We start from the raw sequence: 26,283 nt of genomic DNA on the forward strand, positions 1-26,283 counted from the left end.
ATCTAATAAGATTTTTTTATGTTTAGGGGGTGGATCAGCTTTAATACTGCAAATAGATTGTGGCTTCTATCAATGTAATTGTCTGCATCATTTCCAATTCCATATACAGTGCGGCAAAAAAGCATTTAGTCAGCCACCAATTGTGCAAGTTCTCCCACTTAAAAAGATGAGAGAGGCCTGTATCTTTCATCATAGGTACACTTCAACTATGACAGACAAAATTAGAAGAAAAAAATCCAGAAAATCACATTGTAGGATTTTTTTGAATTAATTTGCAAAATAAGTATTTGGTCACCTACAAACAAGCAAGATTTCTGGCTCTCACAGACCTGTAACTTCTTCTTTAAGAGGCTCCTCTGTCCTCCACTCGTTACCTGTATTAATGGCACCTGTTTGAACTTGTTATCAGTATAAAAGACACCTGTCCACAATCTCAAACAGTCACACTCCAAACTCCACTATGGCCAAGACCAAAGAGCTGTCAAAGGACACCAGAAACAAAATTGTAGACCTGCACCAGGCTGGGAAGACTAAATCTGCAATAAGTAAGCAGCTTGGTTTGAAGAAATCAACTGTGGGAGCAATTATTAGGAAATGGAAGACATACAAGACCACTGATAATCTCCCTCGATCTGGGGCTCCACGCAAGATCTCACCCCGTGGGGTCAAAATTATCACAAGAACGATGAGCAAAATCCCAGAACCACCACTCTCTAGCAAAATCCCAGAACCACTGTGCTGTGATGTTTCACGTCAGTTCTGAACCTTTCTATTCTCATAGTTTCTACAGATTGTAAATTAAAGATAACAATTTTGGCTATTATTATATTATTGATATATTGACTATGACTTTCAGATCACCCAGCAGTGCTATTTGCGGAGTTAACTCCAGGTAAATGTTGCAATTCTTCAGCCATTCCTGAACCTGTGACCAAAAACAAGCTACAAATGGACAGTACCCAAACAAATGATCTAATAATTCTGTCTCTTCCCAGCAAAATATTCAGAGCTGGGATAATTGTACCCCCATATATATAACATTATATTGGTTGCAATAATTTTGTGTGATAAATTAAATGGAAAAACTAAGTTTTGAATCCGCCTTCGTTTTGTGTATCAGTTCATAAACCATGTGCCATGAAATACATTTTACATCTGAAATCTCTTCCCAACTATTTTGCAATCTGTATGGCACAGCTGTCAATGTTTTGGTCCTTAAATGTAATTGGTATACTTTTTTATTCATCACTCTCCGACTCATCTTTGACACGGAAATAAAGAAACAGTGTTCAGCTTCAGTCTCAGTCCCAGTATCAGCCTGAGCAGCTTGTGGTGGAGTTCCATTCAGAGAGACGTGCCCATTCATCTGGAGCCGCTCTCTGCTATCAACTCATTACACATGCAAATACTGCTGCTGCCTTAAGGACAGTGTATGCGCCCCTATGTAGTGCATTACCTTCACATACATCCCAAATGGCACTATAGTCCCTATATTGTGCACTACTTTTGCACTATATAGGGAATAAGGTGCCATTTGGGACGCATCCAGTGTGGTGGAACCTGGAGAGAAATCACGCCGCTGCCAAAGGACCGTTGTTCCCAAGTGTCTGTGGTTGTACTGTGACATGGGTCAGCTTGCACCTGGAGGAGATCTAACGTAAACTACAGTACTTAGCGCTGTGGAATGTTCAATGTTTGGCACCAGGACACCCATTTTAATGATTGTCTGTCCCTCTGCACAGTAGACCAATCATTCAAATACACTAAAGCTAACATATGGAATTGTTTGTTTGGTTTTGAATTTTAGGACCCCTGTAGGTATTGAAAAAAAAAATTAAACCATTACTACTATAGACCATAGAAACGCATTGAATAACACATTCATAAATGGCAAAACAGACAGATAAAAAATTAATCATGAAGAATATGGATTTAACGTGTATTTCCTATATATAAGAAAGCTAATTATTTGTTTTTTGGGGGGGAACACACATATTTAACCTTTTTTTATTTTGGGGCACACTACCTCCGCACTTCCATAAAAATGTTTCGACCGGTAACGGTGTCCAGTGAGAGTCTCATCTGTCCATAGAGTGGCCATATTAGTTTGTAGCCCAAACGGTTCGGACGCCACAGATGTTTTTGTGAGAAGACACATTTTCGGGGTGTCTTATGTTCTGACAAACACCGCTGTAGCTTGGCCAGCTTCCACGGAGGATTAAAACAAACTCTACATATTTTGAACCAAAACATATCAGCGTTTCCTGTTGGTACCGTTGATGAAATATTGAATCAGTCTAAAATGGTTACTGGCCCTCATCATTTAGCATTAAAGGTTGCACAAATAATACAGCTATCAGAGACTGCCTGAATGCAATTACATTTTTATATAGCCTATAACCAATGGAATTACATTTTTTATGTAGCCTATAACCAATGGAATTACATTTTTTATGTAGCCTATAACCAATGGAATTACATTTTTATATAGCCTATAACCAATGGAATTACATTTTTATGTAGCCTATAACCAATGGAATTACATTTTTATATAGCCTATAACCAATGGAATGACATTTTTATGTAGCCTATAACCAATGGAATTACATTTTTATATAGCCTATAACCAATGGAATTACATTTTTATATAGCCTATAACCAATGGAATTACATTTTTATATAGCCTATAACCAATGGAATTACATTTTTATGTAGCCTATAACCAATGGAATTACATTTTTATATAGCCTATAACCAATGGAATGACATTTTTATGTAGCTTATAACCAATGGAATGACATTTTTATGTAGCTTATAACCAATGGAATTACATTTTTATGTAGCTTATAACCAATGGAATGACATTTTTATGTAGCTTATAACCAATGGAATTACATTTTTAAATGCATTAGTTACTTAGTACCTCCTTTTCTACGGTTGCCATAATGGGCAGCTGGACAATCCTCACTGTAATTCAGGAAGAATACAAAATAGTACAGACAATTTAGTTCTATTTTCCACATGGGATGGCCCAAGTCTATTTTGTAATCATTTTAATTAGTTCCCCATTGTTGGAAATCCATTCGTATTCTTAGCCCTCAGCAGATGCTGCAATATGCTATGATAGCCAAAGTGGTTTCCATGGCGATGCCAACATTTGAGCAGAAATAGTGATTTCATGTCTGAAAGTGATTCTGCTCCAGTCCTCATGTCTGTGAAACATAAATATGACTACATCTGACAACACATTATCACAGTATAGTTTAAAGAGGAAGATTTGAGGCACACAATTAAGACAAATTGAATAAGATGGATATAGCTACACTCAAAATCCAAATCAATGCATATCATTTTCTGTACGAACAAGGATTACGCTTATTTCATATTGTAGCTGTCCTAAAATAGACCGATCCAATCTGGATAGGGTATCATCTCCTTAACACAGTGAATAGGCATGACATCAAATGCAACTCAGTGGTTCATGCAAGCAGACTTCACTTCTTCGGGGCTTAGCAGCACAAGCCAGAGAGCAGAGCTAGTTCCTACTCGACATTTCTTTGTCTCCTCCACTGTTGTGTTCCAACTAATCATGGCTAGGCTGGGCATACACCACAGTGCAAGAGAAAATGCTGGGTGGAAATAATGCAGCAAAAGTCTGCTTGCAAAAGCCCCTCCCTGTGCTGGCTTCACTGAGCGCACACACATGCACTGTACAAACCAACTGTATTCCTTTATGAACTGCATCCACAGCCCTACGTGACACACGCATATTCTGAATCAAAACAGATCATGTTCCCCGTAAGGTTCATCTATCACTGTACACAGAGGTGACACACAAGCCTCACGCTGCAGACCTGCCATACAGAGAGAGTCACAACGAAAGCTCTCGTTCCCAAGCAATACTAACAAGCCCCAGCATCTGTAGCAAGTCGTCACACATCAGCCCTGCAAAAAAAAAAAAAAAAAATTGATAACAGGGTACTTTGTGCCAGCCCTGTTAGAAACCACTGACCTGTGTCCACTGGCGTGTTCCGACTCCTCTGGCCCCCTTTCTTAACGTGACACTTGGGAGCAAAATCTAAATGAAGTGAAACATGATAAATGATAGGCTCCCATTTTGCTTTAGTCCACTGACTTGCTGCGACCCCAGTACTCTGAGGGCATGAGAACCTGGTGAGAGGGAGGGAGAGGGAGACACACAGAGACTTGTCAATATCCCAGCCCTGACGGCCACTGCCGGTACCGTATGCTTTATTGTTAAATGACAATATTTAACTCTCCCTCTCCCTTCCTTTATTGTTTAAACGACAATAGGTGCCTCTCTTTAACTCTCCCTCTCCCTTCCCTCCTTCTCTCTCTTATTCACCCTAGCCACACAAAGACTCATTAGTTGCTGCCGGCTGAAAGGCTGGAGCCTGACTGGAGCAGAGGGAGGCAGCCTGTGAGATCACATGGGTGGTATGTCTGAGAGAGAGTCAGGCGTGCCTCTGCTCCTGCAGATCATTTTACCAGCATGAGCCAGGGAGGGAAGAGGGAAGAGGGAAGAGAGAAAGAGAGAGAGAGAGAGAGAGAGAGAGAGAGAGAGAGAGAGAGAGAGAGAGAGAGAGAGAGAGAGAGAGAGAGAGAGAGAGAGAGAGAGAGAGAGAGAGAGAGAGAGAGAGAGAGAGAGAGAGAGAGAGAGAGAGAGAGAGAGAGAGAGAGAGAGAGAGAGAGAGAGAGAGAGAGAGAGAGAGAGAGAGAGAGAGAGAGAGAGAGAGAGAGAGAGAGAGAGAGAGATGCTGAAGAAGCGAGAATGGTGAAGGGGAGGGGGAGGGGGAAGAGAGTTAGAGCGAGTGAGTGAGTGAGAGAATAAAGAGGAGAGAGAGGGGCAGGGAGAGGAAGAGAAAGATTTGATTTCAGGCACAGCACAATAACCCAGTCCGATGAATGGGCACAAGGCTTAAAACCGCAGGAGAAAACATTGTGTGGTTCACAACATCGACATTGGAAGCCAAATCTCCAAGAAGTGACAAATCCAGCATGAGACCATTCTTTGTGCTTATTTTAAAAGTCTTCTATCCACGGAAAAATGATGTATGCCTCAGACAAAAGGGAATTACCACCTACAAGCTAATTCAACTTAAGTTACCATCATAGGGATCACAGTGAATGCTACAGTATATGACCCACAGCCTGTATATCTATGTAATAGTTATCCCCATTGAAGTGATTACAGTACAACCACTTCCTATCCCAGGAAGTCCTGGTGATTGTAAGTGAGGCCACGGCCAGTGAAGTGAAAGAGGAATGATATCATTCTCACACTCAATTAAAGCACTGCACTTCCTCCAATAGCTTTGGCCTAATCTACTGCATTACAGCCAGCAGGGAAATAGAATCACCGCTGCAGCAGTGCTTTATTAAGGAGCATGGCACAATCACTAACGTGGCTGAGCAGTGCTTTATTAAGGAGCATGGCACAATCCCTAACGTGGCTGAGCAGTGCTTTATTAAGGAGCATGGCACAATCCCTAACGTGGCTGAGCAGTGCTTTATTAAGGAGCATGGCACAATCCCTAACGTGGCTGAGCAGTGCTTTATTAAGGAGCATGGCACAATCACTAACGTGGCTGAGCAGTGCTTTATTAAGGAGCATGGCACAATCCCTAACGTGGCTGAGCAGTGCTTTATTAAGGAGCATGGCACAATCCCTAACGTGGCTGAGCAGTGCTTTATTAAGGAGCATGGCACAATCCCTAACGTGGCTGAGCAGTGCTTTATTAAGGAGCATGGCACAATCCCTAACGTGGCTGAGCAGTGCTTTATTAAGGAGCATGGCACAATCCCTAACGTGGCTGAGCAGTGCTTTATTAAGGAGCATGGCACAATCACTAACGTGGCTGAGCAGTGCTTTATTAAGGAGCATGGCACAATCCCTAACGTGGCTGAGCAGTGCTTTATTAAGGAGCATGGCACAATCCCTAACGTGGCTGAGCAGTGCTTTATTAAGGAGCATGGCACAATCCCTAACGTGGCTGAGCAGTGCTTTATTAAGGAGCATGGCACAATCCCTAACGTGGCTGAGCAGTGCTTTATTAAGGAGCATGGCACAATCCCTAACGTGGCTGAGCAGTGCTGTATTAAGGAGCATGGCACAATCCCTAACGTGGCTGAGCAGTGCTGTATTAAGGAGCATGGCACAATCCCTAACGTGGCTGAGCAGTGCTTTATTAAGGAGCATGGCACAATCCCTAACGTGGCTGAGCAGTGCTTTATTAAGGAGCATGGCACAATCCCTAACGTGGCTGAGCAGTGCTGTATTAAGGAGCATGGCACAATCCCTAACGTGGCTGAGCAGTGCTGTATTAAGGAGCATGGCACAATCCCTAACGTGGCTGAGCAGTGCTGTATTAAGGAGCATGGCACAATCCCTAACGTGGCTGATTGCAGACAAAAGACAAACATACAGAGCCAAAGTTACAACAAAGGTCAATAAATCTACTTCATTACACGCACAAACACATTCTATTTACTCCTCTGCTGAGGAAATGTGTATTCCAAGATGAAGACATGTAACAAATTGTGCCAGTGCCTTATACACGGTGCATAATGTACATTAAATCCACCAGTGCATCTGTCAAATGCCGATGTTTAGTGAGCAGTTTCAGTGTGACGAGCATGTTTTTTGACAGTGTGACGGGATTACATTGTTTTATTGATGAACCATTAAAACCCGACTGCCATTCCTCCCCGGTAGTGGCAGTCTGCTGCTTCACATGTGTCCTCGCCGAACCTACTGAAATTTCCCTTGACAGAGATTCTGCTGCCCTCCTCCTACCCTCTCCTCTCCTCCTCCCAGAGGACTTATCTTCCACTCTGCTGTGACAAGTAGCCTAAATCAAGTCCTGGCACAGGATGAACTCAACAACCACAGACAGACCATTACAGTATCTACAGTGAGGCATGTCACCTTTACACTTCGACCTACGGCTCTTCGACATGAACCACGATGCTTGAGTCATATAGCTATTATACAGGGACTGAAGAGGACCTCTGTTGACAGGAGGCTACAGTTGATCCCTATGTTGATTAGTCCTCTATGCCAAAACAGTTCATAATTTAAACCAGACCCTGGTCACTGTGTAGCCTTGGGTTGGGTTTTCGAGCCTATTTGTTGATCCCTTTGTGTTACAGTAGATCCCTTTGTGTTAACTAGCATATGTTTTCTGTAACATCATTTATGAGACCATATTAGTCTGAAGGAGGTTTTTATACTTTGTGAACGCAGCGAGAAGTAATTCTGGCCTTTAAGAGACGTGGCTGCTTTGGTACAAGTGATTAACATACCAGCCACAGTGCACATTGTGAACAAGCCCAACGGTTATGCATATTGATAGCGATCTGTGAGCTGCTGAGCTCTCCAACACAAGATTAGAGTAAATCAACTCAAGCTGGACCAGATGTATCACAAGACATGCAAGTTTAATGTCATTCTTTCAGCATTGCGCTACTGCTTTAATAACAGTGGATACTTCAATGACAGTAGGTTAGGCATAGTGAGTTGGTGACTTGTCAAAATAAAAAAGACATTTATGAATGATAAATAGCACACAGCATAAAAATCTAGTGAGAATATACAGTGCATTCAGAAAGTATTCAGACCCCTTGACTTTTTCCACATTGTGTTACGTTACAGCCTTATTCTAAAATGGATTAAAACTACATGTTTTCATCAATCTACACACAATACCCCATAATGAAAAGGTTTTTAGACATTTTTGAAAAATTTATAAATAAAAAACGTTTTTACATGATTATTCAGACCCTTTGCTATGAGACTCGAAATTGAGCTCGGGTGCATCCTGTTTCCATTGATCATCCTTGAGATGATTCTACAACTTGATTGGAGTCCACCTGTGGTAAATTCAATTGATTGGACATGATTTGGTAAGATCCCGCAGTTAACAGTACATGTCAGAGCAAAAAAAAAGCCACAAGGTCGAAAGGATTGTCCGTAGAGCTCCGAGACAGGATTATGTGGAGGCACAGATCAAGGGAAGGGTAACAAAACATTTCTGCAGCATTGAAGGTCCCCAAGAACAGAGGGGCCTCCATCATTCTTCAATGGAAGAAGTTTAGAACCACCAAGACTCTTCCTAGAGCTGGCGACCCGGCTGAACTGAGCAATCGGGGGAGAAGGGCCTTGGTCAGGTAGGTGACCAAGAACACGATGGTCACTCTGACAAAACTCCAGAGTTCCTCTGTGGAGATGGGAGAACCTTCCAGGAGGACAACCGTCTCTGCAGCACTCCACCAATCAGGCCTTAATGGTAGAGTGACCATACATGAACCACTACTCAGTAAAAGGCACATGACAGCCCGTTTGGAGTTTGCCAAAAGGCACTTAAAGATTTTTAGACCATGAGAAACAAGATTATTTGGTCTGATGAAAGATTGAACTCTTGGCCTGAATGCGAAGCATCACGCCTGGAGGAAACCTGGCACCATCCCTACGGTGGCGGCAGCATCATGTTGTGCGAATGTTTTTCAGCGGCAGGGACTGGGAGACTAGTCAGGATCAAGGGAAAGATGAACGCCGCAACGTACAGAGAGATCATTGATGAAGTCCTGAGCGCTCTGGACCAGGTTCTCAGACTGGGCGAAGGTTCACCGTCCAACAGGACAATGACCATAAGCACAAACCCAAGACAATGCTGGAGTGGCTTGGGGACATGTCTCTGAATGTCCTTGAGTGACCCAGCCAGAGCCGGGTCTTGAAACCGATCGAACATCTCTGGAGAGACATGGTAATAGCTGTGCAGCGACACTCCCCATCCAACCTGAAGGTGCTTGAGAGGATCTGCAGAGAAGAATGGGAGAAACTCCCCAAATGCAGTTGTGCCAAGCTTGTAGCATCATACCCAAGAAGACTTGAGGCTATAATCGCTGCCAAAGGTGCTTCAACAAAGTACTGAGTAAAGGGTCTGAATACTTATGTAAATGTGATATTTCAGCTTTTCTTTTTTTTAACCTTTTTTTGCGTTGTCATTATGGGGTATTGTGTGTAGATTTATTAAATCGTTTTTTCCCCCCATCAATTTTGGAATAAGGTTGTAATGTAACAAAATGTCAAGGGGTCTGAATACTTTCCGAATGCACTGTACACTGAACAAAAATATAAATGCAACATGTAAAGTGTTGGTCCCATGTTTTGTGCACATTTTGTTTTACATCCCTGTTAGTGAGCTTTTCTCATTTGCCAAGATAAGATGTCTATAATAAAGCCCATTTTGTGGGGAAAAACATTTTCTTATTGGCTGGGCCTGGCTCCACACTGGGTGGGCCTATGCCCTCCAAGGCCCACCTATGGCTACACCCCTGCACAGTCATGTCACATCCATATATTAAGTCCTAATGACATGTATTTAAATTGACTGATTTCCTAATATGAAATGTAGCTCAGTCAAATCTTAGTAACTGTTGCATGTTGCGTTTATATTTTTATTCAGTATAACTTTTACTCCGTACTATTTTCCCCTTACTTCTTCTCTAACTAAATATCCATCATTTTCTAAATGGAATGCAGTACCTTATCTGTATTCTGTTGTATCCTTCTCTTATGGGTATCACATACTTTATGCAGCTACATTACATAAAAATGCAAAACATAAGCTAGAGAGATGGCATTTTGTTATAAACACTACCATTGCACCACGGCTATTGACCTATATTGTCTGATTTGCAAGAGGAGTTTTTGATTTTGATGAAGCAAGTTTGTGACAGCAGGCATGAAAATAAACATACAGAAAAATATATTTTAATCATCTGTGCCCAAGCTGTGCAGTTGTATTGAGGTCATATGCTAATGACATGTCTGACCCAGAATGCTCAGTCAAGACATGATATTAGAAAATAGGAAATGTAATTGAAGAAACATTTTGAAATAAATATATTTACTGTATCTCATGCATTGGTGAATAACTAATAATACTGTCCTAGAGTCATATTTCCTCCATAAACACATACCTGTTGTTCATCATAAACACAGGGTCAAATAGGCATTTCTGTGTAATTATCTTAAATCTTGAAGCCGACATTGTGTGGATTGGCTGAGCTGTGACTGAGATTGTATCTGATTAATATGTGTTATCCTACACATAGTTTTTAAAGCCTACATGCACATCTCCACCTTGAGTTTGTGCTTCTTGCTGATCGTTTTAAACTAATCAAGGGCTGAAGATGCATTAGCAGGAGCCCATATTTCAGGTTTTACTCTATTGACAGTGTAGTAGTGGTGATGCTGTTGCATAGGTGATTTAAATATTGACTGGCTTTCATCAAGCTGCCCACTCAAGAAAAACCAGGCTAGTTACAAACAGCACAGAAATTAAATCATCAACATGGATGTGTCACACCCTGACCTTAGAGAGACGTTTTATTTCTCTACTTGGTGAGGTCAGGGTGTGATGTGGGGTGGGCATTCTATGTTTTGTATTTCGCCGAGTGTGGCTCCCAATCCGAGGCAGCTGTCTCGTTGTCTCTGATTGGGAATCATACGTAGGTAGCCTTTTTTCCCACCTATGTTGTGGGATCTTGTTTTTGTACAGCTCTTCTAGCCTACGGAACGGTACGTTCGTTTTGGTTTCACTTTGTTATTTTGTTGCTGGTTCTCATTGAAATAAATATGATGACCACAAATTACGCTGTGCCTTTGTCTCCTTCAAACAACGTACAAAATCCATCGGATGTAGTGACCATAATATAGTAGCCATATCTATGAAAACCAAAGTTCAAAGGCTGGACCTAATATAGTGTATAAGAGGTCATACAATACGTTTTGTAGTGATTGTTGTTGATGTAAATAATATTTTTGGGTCTGTGGTGTGTAATGAGTAGCAACCAGACGCTGCACTTCTATGAAATTGCTTATTCCAGTTACACTTAAGCATTCACCCATTAAGAAAATGACTGTAAAAATGGTTAAATCCCTGTGGATTGATGAGGAATTTAAAAGATGGTATGTTTGAGAGGGATGAGGCAAAAGGAATGGCAAATAAGTCTGGCTGCACAACTGATTTGCAAGCGTACTTAAAATTGAGAATTCATGTGACTAAACTGAATAAAAAGAGAAGAAACTATACTACGAAACAAAGATAAATGATAGCAAATTATAGTAAAAAGCTTTGGAGCACCTTAAATGAATTTTTGGGCAAACTCACTATCATTCATTGAATCAGATGGCTCATTCATCACAAAACCCACTAATATTGCAAATCACTTTAATTATTTTTTCATTGGCAAGATTAGCAAACTTAGTCATGACATACCAGCAACAAACGCTGACACTACACATCCAAGTATAAATTAACAAATTATGAAAGACAAGCATTGTAATTTTGAATTCCGTAAAGTGAGTGTGGAAGAGGATGAAAAACGTATTGCTGTCTAACAGCAATGACAAGCCACCAGGGTCTGACAACTGGGAATATTACTGAGGATATTAGTGGACGATATTGCCACTCCAAATTTGACATATCTTTAATCTAAGCCTACTAGAAAGTGTGTGCCCTCAGGCCTGGAGGGAAGCAAAAGTAATTCCGCTACCCAAGAATAGTAAAGCCACTTTACCGGCTCAAATAGTCGACCAATCAGCCTGTTACCAACCCTTAGTAAACTTTTGGGGAAACTGTGTTTGACCAGATACAATGCTATTTTACTGTAAAATAAATTGACAACAAACTTTCAGCACGCTTATAGGGAAGAACATTCAACAAGCACGGCACTTACACTAATGACCAATGATTGGCTGAGAGAAATTGTTGATAAAAGATTGTTAGACTTCAATGCGGCTGTTGACATTATCAATCACAATCTGCTGATGGAAAAACATGTGTGTTGTGGCTTTACACCCCCTGCTATATTGTGGATAAAGAGTTACCTGTCTAACAGAACACAGAGGGTGTTCTTTAATGGAAGCATCTCCAACATAATCCAGGTAGAATCAGGAATTCCCCAGGGCAGCTGTCTAGGCCTCTTACTTTTTAAAATATTTACTAATGACATGCCAATGGCCTTGAGTAAAGCCAGTGTGTCTATGTATGCGGATGACTCAATACTATAATCCCTGCAAAACTTAACAAAGAGCTGTAGTTAGTTTCAGAATGGGTGGCAAGGAATAAGTTAGTCCTACATATTTCAAAAACTAAAAGCCTTGTATTTGGGACAAATCATTCACTAAACCCTAAACCTCAACTAAAACTTGCAATAAATAACGTGGATATTGAGCAAATTGAGGTGACTAAACTGCTTGGAGTAGCCCTGGATTGTAAACTGTCATGGTCCAAACATTGATACAACAGTAGCTAACAAGCGGTGCTCTGACTTTTTAACAACACTATCAACAAGGCAAGTCCTACAGGTACTAGTTTTGTCGCACCTGGACTACTGTTCAGTCGTGTGGTCAGGTGCCACAAAGAGGGACCTCGGGAAAATTACAATTGGTTCAGAACAGGGCAGCACGGCTGGCCCTTAAACGTACACAGGGGGCTAACATTAATAACGTGCATGTCAATCACTCATGGCTCAAAGTGGAGGAGAAATTGACTTCATCACTACTTGTTTTTGTAAGTGTTGACATGCTGAATGCCCCGAGGTGCCTGTTTAAACTACTAGCACACAGCTCAGACACCCATGCATACCCCACAATCACCAAGTTAAGAACAGACTGTGAGGCGCACAGTACTACATAGAGGCATGGCTACATAACTCTATTCCACATCAGGTAACTGATGTAAGTAGTAGAATCAGATTTTAAAACAGATAAAAATACACCTTTATGGAACAGCAGGGACTGTGAAGAGAAACACACAGGCACAGACACACAAACATACACGGATAAGACATGCACTCTACACACACCTACACATGGATTTTGTATTGTAGATATTGGATCGTAGAGTAGTGGCCTGAGAACGCAATTGATGTGTTGTGAAAAGTAATGTCATGTAATATTTTAAATTGTATGTAACTGGCTTAATGTTGCTGGACCCCAGGAAGAGTAGCTGCTGACTTGGCAGCAGCTAATGGGGATCCCTAATAAATACAAATACAATACAATACAATACAATAGGAGCAACCTGGTCTCAGAGCATTTTGTATTATTCTGTACATAAATCCGTGACACTCAATTTAGTATGATATGTTACGTTTGGTATGGTTACATAAGACAGATGGTTATGTAAGGTAAAAACAAAAGGAAGGTGGTTGGTTGGGGTGGATGGGTAGGCGTATAACGCAAATGTCTAACAGCCCAAAGGTTGCAAGTTTGAATCACATCACAGACAACGGTTATCATTTTAGCTAATTAGCACATTTTCAACTACTTGTTACTTTTTAGCTATTTTGCAACTACTTAGCATGTTAGCTAACCCTTCCCCTAACCTTAACCATTTACCCTAACTACTAAACTTAACACTAACCCCTAGCCTCGCTAATGTTAGTGAGCTAGCTAACGTTAGCCACCTAGCTAGAATTCGTAACATATACGTTTAGCAAATTCAAAACATATTGTACGTTTAGCAAATTCGTAACATATAATACAAATTGTAAAACTAAACATATCATATGAAATGGGTGATGGACATCCACAAATGAATACATACCATACGAAACTCAACATGCCTCGGATTTACGTACAGAATAATATGAAATGCTCTGAGACCAGGTTGATAATGGACATTGGTGCAGGGAGTGGGCAATGTATTTCTGATATTGTGAAGCTAGAGACAAGGGAACCGACTATAGACACCACAGCCTACATTCCAAATGACACCCTATTCCCTACATAGTGCACTACTTTTTGAGGGCCCATAGGAAATAGGGTGTAATTTGGGACATATTCCTGTCGCTCTTTCTCTCTGAAGCCTGGGGAGAGGACCTCGCCAGTCTTAGCTAACACTCAATATGGCGTCTCATTCCAAAGTGCTAGTGTTTTAATTGTCATCATACAGCACTGTGCAAACATCCACGCAACCCAGATGGCTAGGCTGATTTTTGTCTAGTGGGAGATTCAGCTATGTGCCAATAGGCAGACTGTCTGAGCGACTAGGGCCATTAAAGCCATACAATGAGATTGCACAGTGAAGAAGAAGAACCCTAAACCACTAAAGATCTTCTGCCATGTTAGCAGTCCAAGGTTGGGCCTAACCTCATAAATCACTGGTGTGAGGCACGGCCATAAACAGCAACCTTTAGAGGCAGGCAGGGTCTCAGCTGGGCTCCCTGAGGAGAAGCTGTGGCCTGGATGATTATAGATCTACAGATGATGTCGATGGAGGATTCCTGCAACCGATGGCGGAGGGAACATAAACACAACGTTGATGGATTTCACATTCAATGGCACTGTTTAAAAATAAATTATACATGAAAAGGCCACAGAGGAATATGTTTGGTGAGGGGGTCAGAGGGGACTCGCTCTCTCTCTCATAATCATGGGTTCAGGAATAACAGAATGCTCCAGGCAATTTTGTCAAAATTGAGTTATTGACATAGCCTTGTTCTGTTCAATTTTCTCCTCTATATAGTACTCTAGATACCCAAATTCATGTTGTTAAATTCAAAAGAATACAATATAGAAAAATTGTCGACACCATTCAAATCAATGAGGGTTCGGAACTTTAAAGCCAATTATCTCAGAATCATCTTTTGCAGAAAGAACCTTATAGTCCCAAGCTTTCGCACACAAAATCGAATGACATGCATTTGCATACTTAACTATGAAATAATTAAATATGGTGGAGAGGGCATATTTATATTCAAACACTCAACGTTTCTGAGGCACCAATAACACAATAATATAATCTACATCTTACTCATCCATGATCAGATCATGGTCAAATTAAATTGAGAGGAGAACAACAAAGAGTCCAAGAGAATTGGAAAGTCACATGCACAAGGAACCATACACCAATTAAACACAAAGGAATCCATTTAAGGAAATGTAGCACATCTACAGACTTATGCAAATCAGACTTTCGAAATGCGCTCTGTACATTTGTTAACTTGGAGCTGCCTGAGGCTGTAGACTGCTCCACACACATGAAAGGAAAGGAGGGAGTCAGACCAGCCCACTGCTGTACACGGAGGGAGCTTGCCTGCCTGCTGCAGCTAGCACAGGGACCATTGATCTATCTCCCCCTCCTCACAGAACAATAGAGGAAACGCCAGCGCTGTCTTTTATCAATGCAGGTCCAGGGATAAGTGAGATAGAGGCTAATGCCAAGCATCAGGATGTTTAGGGTGATATTATATCAAACTGGGCTGCTCTGTTCCATTTCATAACATCGATAATGCATCGACATACAACTCCAAATAATATGAGTTCAGAGTTGCTATGGGGGATGTTGTCATTACAATTCAATGATGGGTAAATAACAGAACATGATGTTGTATGCACCCAATATGGTTGGTTATTGTTTGGTTATTTTCAAAGGCAATTTGTGTATAAAAAAAAGCAGGTCATTTTATTATTTACATTTCCTCTTTTAAACATGCATTTATAAAATGCTACAGTATTATTCATCTGACATTAGTCCGACAACATACACTGAGTATACAAAACATTAAGAACACCGGCTTTTTCCATGACAGGTGAATCCAGGTGAAAGCTATGATCCCTCATTAATGTCACTTGTTAAATCCACTTCAAATCAGTGTAGATGAAGGGGAGGAGACAGGTTAAAGAAGGATTTTTAAGCCTTGAGACAATTGAGACATGAATTGTGTATGTGTGCCATTCAGAGGGTGAATGGGCAAGACAAAATATTGAAGTGCCAGGCGCATCGGTTTGTGTCAAGAACTGCAACGCTGCTGGGTTTTTCACACTCAAACAATTTCCTGCATGTATCAAGAATGGTCCATCACCCAAAGGACAGTTGGGAAGCATTGGGGTCAACATTGGGGGGGGGGGGGGGACTCAATATTAGGAAGGTGTTCACTGTATATCAATCCCTTTTGTCTGCCATAATTAGTCAACCAAATGATGCAAAAACAGTAAACTTGTTGGTGTAATTCCAGTCATGCACTGTGGAGGCATAATCGGGTACTTTCACCCTAGTTGTCAATCACAATCCTCAGCCAAATTATTCATAAAAGCATATTTTATTTATGGATGCATTTTCCCAAGCTACCTAAAAGTTTGCATAAGCCCTAGCTCTGGCAGAGACAGAACTGCCAAGGCACCTCACAGAGACATAGATGCTTTCATCTCTCATACAAGCGGAGGGAGCCAAGGTGGTGTTGGTCCATGTTCGGCAGACATTCTTATGATTTATATATAGTATTATCTGTTGAGATCTTCAAGCATTTTCACATGCAAAACATTAGCTCTGTTATTTGGGAAAATTCATGAAGCAGGTTATACTGTAGTTGTAGGTGGACAGTGCAAATCTAATTATATTCATCTGAAATGAGAGAGCAAGAAATAAAGATTTCAACTTGAAGATATATTTTATTTGTACTATAAATAATCTAAATAGACCAAATGAAAACATATCGCCTTTGTAGGCTAAAAACGATATGCAGCTCTCACATTTCGGAGGCTAAATTTAGCCTAATTAACTAACTTCATCCTAACAGATACGGACTCCCGCAAGCCGCCTCGGAGATAGAAATAGAGTCATCACCACCAGACAAACTCAGTTATCCATATACAAATCATCATCATTTTACTCACATGATTCTTTGTCACTAGAATATCTACTGTAAATGAAAATCGAATACAGTCCATGAATGCAGGGGGATGCAAAAATATGATCATATCGTTATACTCACATAAATAGAATGATTGTTTTAATTATGTGGTTACATTAAATCAACCCTTGGTGATTCACACATGTACTGTAAAAAAATATATGTATTAATTTGACAGTATTACATTATTTCTGACTAATGATCTGACAAAATAAAAACATATACCACAATGGTAGTCAATTTACCAAAGAGTTTTTCGCCACATTAAAACTGGTTGCCATAGTGATGGCAGGCATAATGAGCAGATTAACTGCATGCTGGAAATCATTTGTTGAGAATTTATTCAGAGAAATGTGACATCCCCAAACTCGTAGGAATAGGAAAAGGGGTGCTCTTAATTTTCCATGGAATCAAAACAAATTGAGAAAAATTCACTTCCAAACGAAAACAAGTCTTGATAAGTATGCAGGCCCATTACCAATGAGAGTACATCAAATGAGATAGCATAATTATGGTTATAGGTTATAGTTGGCATAATTATGGTACTGTATCTATCACATTTAGAGTTCCAGGGCAATATGTTTATGTGGGCTGGGCTCCAGCAACTAACTGTTCATGTCAGATCCTAGTCATTTATTTCCAGTGACACAAAATAAACTACAAGACATAGATAGACTGGGACAGTAACCGAAAGGTTGCTGGATCAAATCCCCGAGCTGACAAGGTAAAAATCTGTCGTTCTGCCCCTGAGCAAGCCAGTTAACCCACTGTTCCCCGGGCGCCGAAGACGTGGATGTCGATTAAGGCAGCCCCCCCCCCCCCCCCCCCGCACCTCTCTGATTCAGAGGGGTTGGGTTAAATGCGGAAGACACATTTCAGTTGAATACATTCAGTTGGACAACTGACTAGGTAGCCCCCTTCCCCTATAAATAGAACCATCACTTTAAGCTCATCTAAATAAAATGGAGGGGAAAATAAACAATTTCAAGTCAACCTATAATAAGCAGGAGAGAGAAAGCACTTTCCACATTGGTGTCATGGCAACATCTCATGGGAGCCAGCCAAACCCTGAACAACCTCGCTAGCCTGCACAGAGCCAGACCAAAGACCCTCAAGGACTCGTCACATCATAGACATTAAGATTAGAAACCAACATTCCTTCTGAGAGTGAGACAATTGTTCTGTTTATATGAGTTGATATTTGTGCTGTTTGACTTAATTCAATACTGGAATACATATTAAGTCGATAAAATGGATTGACATCGTCTTCCATTTGCAAGAGGGGTGTTACATTTAGTTGAGACATCAAAGCCTTCAGGTGAGAAAATAAGAATATCATAAAATCATTGTTTCTCCAAGATAGATTTTTAAAAAATAGTGTAATTGTTTTTTTTTGTGATTTTGTTCCCCGAACAATAAACAGACAATGTCCTGTTCAGCCTACAGACATGCTTCCTACAGGGCAGAACATTCCAACTGATAAACAAGATGTGAACCGGTGATCTAAAGCACAAGCTACTCCCTACCCAAAACAATCTTCTAGCTTGACCTTTTTGCCCGTTTTACAAGTCACTATGAATGGAGCTGCAGGTCAACTTTAAAGCCAAGCATGAATCCCTGTCATTTCCACATAAAAGGATGCCAAATTGATTTGGCGCTGAATGTGAACCTCCGTGTGAAGACTACTCACCCGCGCAGGAGTCGTGCAGGGAGATTCTACTCTGTACGGTTATCTTTAAAAGCCGTGCCACCTTCCCTGTGAATCTTTAATGGACCCCATTCAATGTGACAGAGCCCAAGCCATCTGTGCTACAATATGTAATAGCAACACATGGCAGATTCAATGTACCAGATTAATGATCCAGCCTAGCACCCAGTAAATACATTTAGTGAATGTTTCAATGTCCCCTAACTATGTCACATGTACTAATTCAATTATATTGCTGACCGATTGGATATACAAACAGATGATCAGGGAGGACAAAATTCACAGCCAAGGTAAGAGAAGGAGCTCCACTCTTGCCTCACAGATATCAATCTCTTTGCTGGAATGTGTGTGTGTGTGTGTGTGCTGCACATTGCTGTCTCAGTGGCTCCTTCCTGTTTGACAAAAGAGGATGGTTGAGGGACAACAAAGAGGGTAGTGCTGGATAATGAGGCACGTTGCCATATTCAAACCCAGTTCACTGCTTTACTGGCACAGCGTGTCTTCTCAGCTGCTGCCAATGCTGACATCCAATTACATGACCTTTGCCATCTAACCCATTTTGATAAGGCATTGAATAATCAGCCTTGCAATTATACCTAAAATCGAATGCTATTTTGCGTTTTTTAAACAACTAATTGACCGATGTCGATTAAAATATTGAAATTCTATTTAGCTTTTTTTCTGAGCTCAATGCACAGTTTCTCTAGAGATGAATCAGATCAAGCCCGAACAAGGCGATGTATGAGTTATAGTTTCCAACAGGCCAATATTCGACATAGTATAGTGCAGAAAACGTGGTAATTGACTACAATGCCCATAATCCATTGCATTCCTACTTGTCTGGTCTGTGTGGCAACGGAGAGAAGAACGTGAGATTGAGAGGGATAGAGAGCAATTGCTTCGCGAGGCAACTCTACCTGAAAATACATGATCTAAGTGATTGATAGTTGGTATTCAGCAGTCATAAAAGTATACCTCATTTACTTTGAAGAACTACAAACATTTTGATTTTGTCAGCATAGGCAGCAGCTCTAAAGAGACGAGATGATGACCTGGAATGAAATAATAAAGTCATAAAATAAAACAAATGTAATATACACAACAACTGAAATATTTTAGTAAAGTAATGTAAATAAATGATGGTTAATAATAAGCCAAAAAAATTATCAAAACTGAAATTTAAAAAATATATATTATTTTTTAATAACCTAACCGAAACCGAACCGACCGCAAAAAGCACACATTTTTTGGTCTTCTAAAATGGCACTCATCATACTGACGTATACTACTGCTTGGTAAAGCCTGTATTGTGTCTGTTGAAGAAAATAAAGGCACATCCACCATCAAGGACTACCTTTTCAGCCTATTATCAACAAGGCCCCATAATGTAAGCCACTGGGTGTTTCCCCGCATCAATAGCCATTGGGAAATGATTTCATGTACTGTAGATTCTGACACATTGCAGCATGTATTGAGTACCTAATGTCTTATTATAATCTCATAATGATCATGACTGAATAACAGCCAACATGCACATGTCATAGATGTTACAATGTGTTTTGTATTCATTTAATATACCAGAAGCTGTGCCTTGTCTAACAATTCCTGACTACTGTATCGTTGTTTCTACTTCATAACCAGTCACTGTTGAGTAGACACTGTAACACAGTTCTCTCTCTGAATATCAAGATCAAATCTTAAGATAGCTTGTTGAGATATTTTGTAGCAAAACTGCAACAGCTGTGCAAAGCTTTTAACTGATTCTCAGAGCCAACGAATTCTACCAAAGGCAGGTGGCATCACATTTCTGCATTCCACTGAAACACATGACATGTTAGGCAGTATAAATGAGAGATACAATATACTCAGCTAGTCTTACCTTAAATAAAAGATGTAGGTATGCTGTAGCAAATTGTCTCTATTCTGTGGAAAGAAAATAAATTAATTTAGATGTAAATGAGCCTAGAGTCAACTATTATTTCCAGAGGCAGTGCCACATAAAAATCAGGTTGAAAGTGACTATAAAATATAACCATCAATGAACTCAAGGTGATACAGGTAACAGAGAATCTGTAAAGATTGACCCGTTGGAAATGATGTGTTTTTCATTATTCCTTTGAATAATAGTCACAGCAACGTTAAAAATAACTACTGTAAATGAATAAATTGCTCAGTTAAACATGGAAAATGTCTCGTCATGCCAGCAAGCTCTGTTATAGGGAAAAATATACTGAAAATGTGTGTTGATTAAAATCATGGTAATAGCCGATTGGCAGTGCTCTTTCTGCACTCACCCTCTCAGTAAGAGAGAGGGAGTAGAGTGTGCACTATGCCTGACACAGATACATGTTCTCCAGGAGGACTCTGCAGAGAGCCAGCCTCTCCCAAATCTCACTGCTCTGCATTGGAGCATTTTATGTACAGATACTAATAACACACACAGGCATGCATTTAAACGCGCGCGCGCGCACACACACACACACACACACACACACACACACACACGATATTCAATGATATGCCCCAATATATACACAGATCATACCGTCAATGAAAACTGTAACCAAACACATGATTTAACTCTATGCCAGATTGATAAGGATGAGGTTCAAGTTGCGGCACTTACCATTCATTTCATGTTTCAGCCGTTGCAACGCCTGCTTGTTCAATGACGTCCCTCTCTCTGAGTAGCCTAATTAAGCATCTAAATTATACGTGTTTTTTTTTGAGAATGTCATTCACTCCATTCATAAAAAAGCTTTTTTAGGCGCACACTATTTAAGATTTGCCTACCTGGCACAGTCGTGTCACATCCACAGTGCACATTCATAGGCAGTTCTTCCGGTTTCTCTTGGAACAATGGTGCAGCATCGGTCTGACAGATACATCAGCAACGTGACTTCCCTTAACCAATCATTTCACATGGTTTAAGGAATCAGGAATCGTCCTCTCAAACCTTTGTACACGGTTTTGCCTACTTTAGGCAAAGCTGGGAAGACAATGTGCATCAATGCTAGCAACTATAGCCAATGGCAATATGGCGTTTATACACTCAACTTGGATACAATTGTATATTTTAAAGTCAACGGTGTCGAACTTGGCGTATGCATAACTTCGTCCCACGGAAGTGTCTGGGAACGGGATTAGTTTATAAATGACAATTAAAAATAATCACATGGTGTTGTTCTCCTACCAAATTTAATTTCAATGTAAAGTATTCATACATAACCTATGAATATAGTCACTACCATCTTCTCTGTTTTAATGCTCAATGTATTATGTTATTGACAAAACATTGTAGGGGAGTGGGGTACAATTAGCTATTTTTTACATTCAGCATCACTCTGTCAAGGGAAATATAGTATTTTTTCTAACAAAGATATGTGTATATTTCAGGATGTTGCATATCCCTGAAATAATGTAAACATTACAGGTTTGGAAACATAGCTTGTCCCAAAAAAAGTGGTCTCTTGGCACAATTTACCCCGGTATGGGATAAGTTTAGCCACGGGACAGGGTAAATTAAGCCACCTACAAATTTCTGTACTTAATGAAATATTACCACTACCTTTTTAAAACCATGTATATCTTTATTTCCCAAACTCAAATGCCTTGCATTACCCCTGGGATGAAAACACTTCAATTTGCTATACTCGCCATTGCCTCAACTTGCCCCAAGGCAAACATTTTGACTATATTAGCCCTCCTACAAGGATGCACTTCCATGCTAGGTTTAGGACCTCATATTGAAGCTTTTAGAGACCCCCAACTGATGTATAGAACAATGATCTACTTTGGTTTAGATACAAGCGTCATGAAACCTCTAACACAATACATTCATGTGTGTTGGTAAAACTCGTTTTTCGGACCTAACTTGCGTACCACTTTTTCTATATGGTTTCTTCCCTCACAGACTCCATAAAATGATGGCATCTTCCTAAATATTTGGTCAAATTAATTTTGTGTATGGTTTCCTAGAAACAAAGGTGGCTCAATTTACCGGACTCTCCCCTATTAGTATACATTACATAGACCTAGAAAGAAATGTTTCTATAGTCTACACCAAAATTGTGTGTATTTGGGAAATTATCAAAACCATAAGCCTCGGGTTTACCACCATGATTTGTCTTGACTAAAGTTTCTGACTGTTGCAGATTGCTGAAGTACACTCCCATCTAGTGGATACTATATGAAGATACATTACTTTCTCAACAACGTGTGAGAGATGTTTACCACAGTATTGCACACCCTCTATTGATCAATTCCACCCAGGCCTATGGAAGAAGGGACTCAGAAGACCGACTTCTTTGAGATCCTAAGTCAAAGACGGTACACGTGTGCAGTAGCCTGTGCATTTCAGTCTACGTAGACACCCACGTTCTATGTACACAATGTTCTCTCTAACACCATGGCAGCTGGGTGGGGGATGTGCTTCTCTGAAAGAACAGTAGATGATGCTAGTAGTTCACTTGCAGCAGGGATGTGTAGAAATACACAATATGCTACGGTACTCATTCATTATGCAGTGATCATTATTTTTGAAATGTTTTCCTTATTTTACACATTCTCATTTACAGCAACGACCTGGGGAATAGTTACATTTTCAGTGCTGTTTCCTGTACTATTGTATAAAGAGCAATTAATCTACAAGAGGCCTGAATAGAGAATACGCGTATCATTCACTGTAAATTACCAATTAACATCCAATTGGTTTGGACTATTTGTGTATTATGAACTACATTATTACATTGTGTAAGTTCATTGTTTCAATTGGATGAATACTGTAGTCATAAATGGTTTAAATGAGGGAAAACCATAAGGGAACCAGTGTCATCCCACTACTCAGATGTAATGTGTAATTCTCTGACACAGATGAAACCGTGTCTGGGTAGTAGATTATATTGTAGAAGAGGTTTGGGTTATTACTGTAACTAACATGCCATTGGCCATTTCACTGTCACTGCATTCTCCCAGCACTGTCATTGGGCTAAAAAAGACCCCCCCCCCCCATCTAATCATTCAGCCTCCATAACTCATTTACATTGGCACTCAAGTGAGTCTGCAGGAATTGTTAAAAATACATTTTTTGTGATACATTGCAGTGACTACAGTATGAATTGTGTGAAGATCTACCATTATATAATATTGTGTTTTATTAGTACTACCAGAGAAAAAACGATTTACTCTACTACTTAGATTAATGAAGTGAACTAAATGTTTTAAATTCATGTTGTGTTTTGTAATTCCCTCGTCCTTGTTTTACTCAGGGTGACTATTTGTTTTTGGCATCTCCATTAGAATGTATCTGAAGAATTTCCTCTGTAATGCTTATTAGCCCCTGGCACATTACAAAATAGTATAATTATAACCAATGTGTTTATATTCTATGAGAAACAAGGTGCTCATTATTGACTTCATTAATTTCAAAGTTTGAGACAATAATGGCAGCTGTGCTATTATGACTAATGGTGAAAAGTCTGTGTTTGCCTGTTAAAGCCGTGTGTAGTAGTATCTTAATTGTCTTTGGTCTAGCTGCCCCCGGGGTGTGTAACACAAGCATTCTGAATATATAGAGGATCCAGCTCAATGTGACACCCTGCTCTGGCCTGTCCTGAATTATGTAATCATCTCAAGTGAACTGAGGATATCTGATGTCCTTCCATCACCGTTGTATTTTGGAGACGTGTCATGGTCGTGCATTAGGATGAAACCTCTCTTCAGTCACAGCAAGCAATGTCTACATTTAGGGAACATTTAAAAGTTAGGGTTTTAAAGTCATGCTGCGAGTTACGGTGTGGTCAAGTTGAAACGTTAACACTGAAGTATGAAATGTGGTGTAAACAAAAGAGTGTTGAACACAGTAGAATTTCAGTGTGTGCGTGTCTGTGTGTGTGTGCTCCTCAGAGGTCTTAATGTCCAAAGCCAGTCAGTTACCTCAGTCTGTTGAAAGAGACCTCTCAGACTTCAAAGAAAGTGGAACCCTGTGGAGTGTATTGAGCTGTGTCCTCCCTCCCCATACATGTAGCCTGTGTACCTGGACCAGGCCGATACAGTTTCCCAACGATGGAAATTCAATCAACCTGCGTATCAACCTGCATAAGTGAGAGGAGCCCCGACCACAAACGCTCCCGTCTCTCTCCAAACCACAAGTGGCCACTGCCTCTTAGGGCTGGGAATTGCCAGGGACCTCATGATACGATATTATCATGATACTTCGGTGCCGATACGATATATATTGCGATTCTCACGATTCTATATGTATTGTGATTTGATATTGTGATTTTATTGCGATTCAATGTTCCAAACATATTGCTCACCATATGTTTGCTGCAGAGGCACAGGAGAGTTTGTTTTGGTGCAGGTACAGCCAACTAGTGCAAAAATACTATTGCAACTATACGATATATTGTCAAAAGTAATATCCCAAAATGTAACTGCATAGTCTTCCCCCCCACATCACTACTGCCTATAATACACTGGCTAAGGGAGAACTCCAAGTCAACAAGAAGAGAAGGGAGGTTAGGTATTTCAGAGGTAAGACTGAAGAATCCCTCAGCACAGCAAACTGTGAGTATGTTGTTCTCTCATGTTATCAAAACACTTGTATTTTTATTTATTCCATTTATGTAGATGGAGATATGGCATTTGGATCATTTTGAAGAAAAGCTTTGTGTAACTTGAGATATGCTGCACGGATTGTATGTCTCTAGAGCAGGTCTCAATTGAAATGCACTCGTAAAATAAATAGAGACAAAGTGGAGTTCTGAATGAATTTGTCTCAATACAAGTGCACCATTTCTTTCTGTGACACCATAAACATTTACGGAAGTGTGTAATTTACATGCATAAAAGCAGCAGGCCCACTGTTCCCGAGTGATACAGTCCAGCTCTTTTTTTTCTTCTATAAACCATCATTATAGCTAACCTAACGTAGTAGGAGTAAAAGCAATGCCTGAAACTAGATCAAATCTAATTCAAATCTAATTTATTTATATAGCCCTTCGTACATCAGCTGATATCTCAAAGTGCTGTACAGAAACCCAGCCTAAAACCCCAAACAGCAAGTAATGCAGGTGTTGAAGCACGTTGGCTAGGAAAAACTACCTAGAAAGGCCAAAACCTTGGAAGAAACCTAGAGAGGAACCAGGCTATGAGGGGTGGCCAATCCTCTTCTGGCTGTGCCAGGTGGAGATTATAACAGAACATGGCCAAGATGTTCAAATGTTCATAAATGACTAGCATGGTCACATAATAGGTCTGGGACAGGTAGCACGTCTGGTGAACAGGTCAGGATTCCATAGCCGCAGGGAGAACAGTTGAAACTGGAGCAGCAGCACGGCCAGGTGGACTGGGGACAGCAAGGAGTCATCTTGCCAGGTAGTCCTGAGGCATGGTCCTTGGGCTCAGGTCCTCCGAGAGAGAGAAAGAAAGAGAGAGAGAATTAGAGAGAGCATACTTAAATTCACACAGGACACCGGATAAGACAGGAGAAGTACTCCAGATATAACAAACTGACCCTAGCCTCCCGACACATAAACTACTGCAGCATAAATACTGGAGGCTGAGATAGGAGGGGTCAGGAGACACTGTGGCCCCATCCGATGATACCCCCGGACAGGGCCAAATAGGAAGGATATAACCCCACCTACTTTGCAAAAGCACAGTCCCAACACCACTAGAGGGATATCTTCAATCACCAACTTACCATCCTGAGACAAGGCCGAGTATAGCCCACAAAGGTCTCCGCCACGGCACAACCCAAGGGGGGGGGGGGGGGGGGGGGGGGGGGCGCGCCAACCCAGACAGGGAGATCACATCAGTGACTCAAACCACTCAAGTGACGCACT

At 40.6% G+C, this 26,283-nt stretch overlaps 1 protein-coding gene across 4 annotated transcripts in view; it reads right to left on the reverse strand.

Annotated features, from left to right (window-relative positions):
* Positions 1-21,302, reverse strand: part of LOC110520077 (cysteine/serine-rich nuclear protein 3) — a 32,326-nt gene extending 11,024 nt beyond the window's left edge. Inside the window, exons 1-3 of one of the 4 annotated variants that reach the window (XM_036974358.1) lie at positions 21,230-21,263; positions 21,063-21,140; positions 20,316-20,359 (exon numbers count right to left, since the gene is read on the reverse strand). Coding sequence is in view for 2 of the 4 variants with exons in the window: in XM_036974356.1 (XP_036830251.1) it covers positions 21,230-21,266 (37 nt within the window). In the remaining 2 variants the exon portion in view is untranslated. Of the gene's footprint in view, positions 1-4,012; positions 4,449-20,315; positions 20,360-21,062 lie in introns of those variants that run through there. The other 3 variants (XM_036974356.1, XM_036974357.1, XM_036974359.1) reach the window with 3 other exon arrangements.
* Between the last annotated feature and the right edge of the window lie 4,981 nt (positions 21,303-26,283).

Source organism: Oncorhynchus mykiss, chromosome 3 (assembly GCF_013265735.2).
Source record: "Oncorhynchus mykiss isolate Arlee chromosome 3, USDA_OmykA_1.1, whole genome shotgun sequence".
Taxonomy (NCBI): domain Eukaryota; kingdom Metazoa; phylum Chordata; class Actinopteri; order Salmoniformes; family Salmonidae; genus Oncorhynchus; species Oncorhynchus mykiss.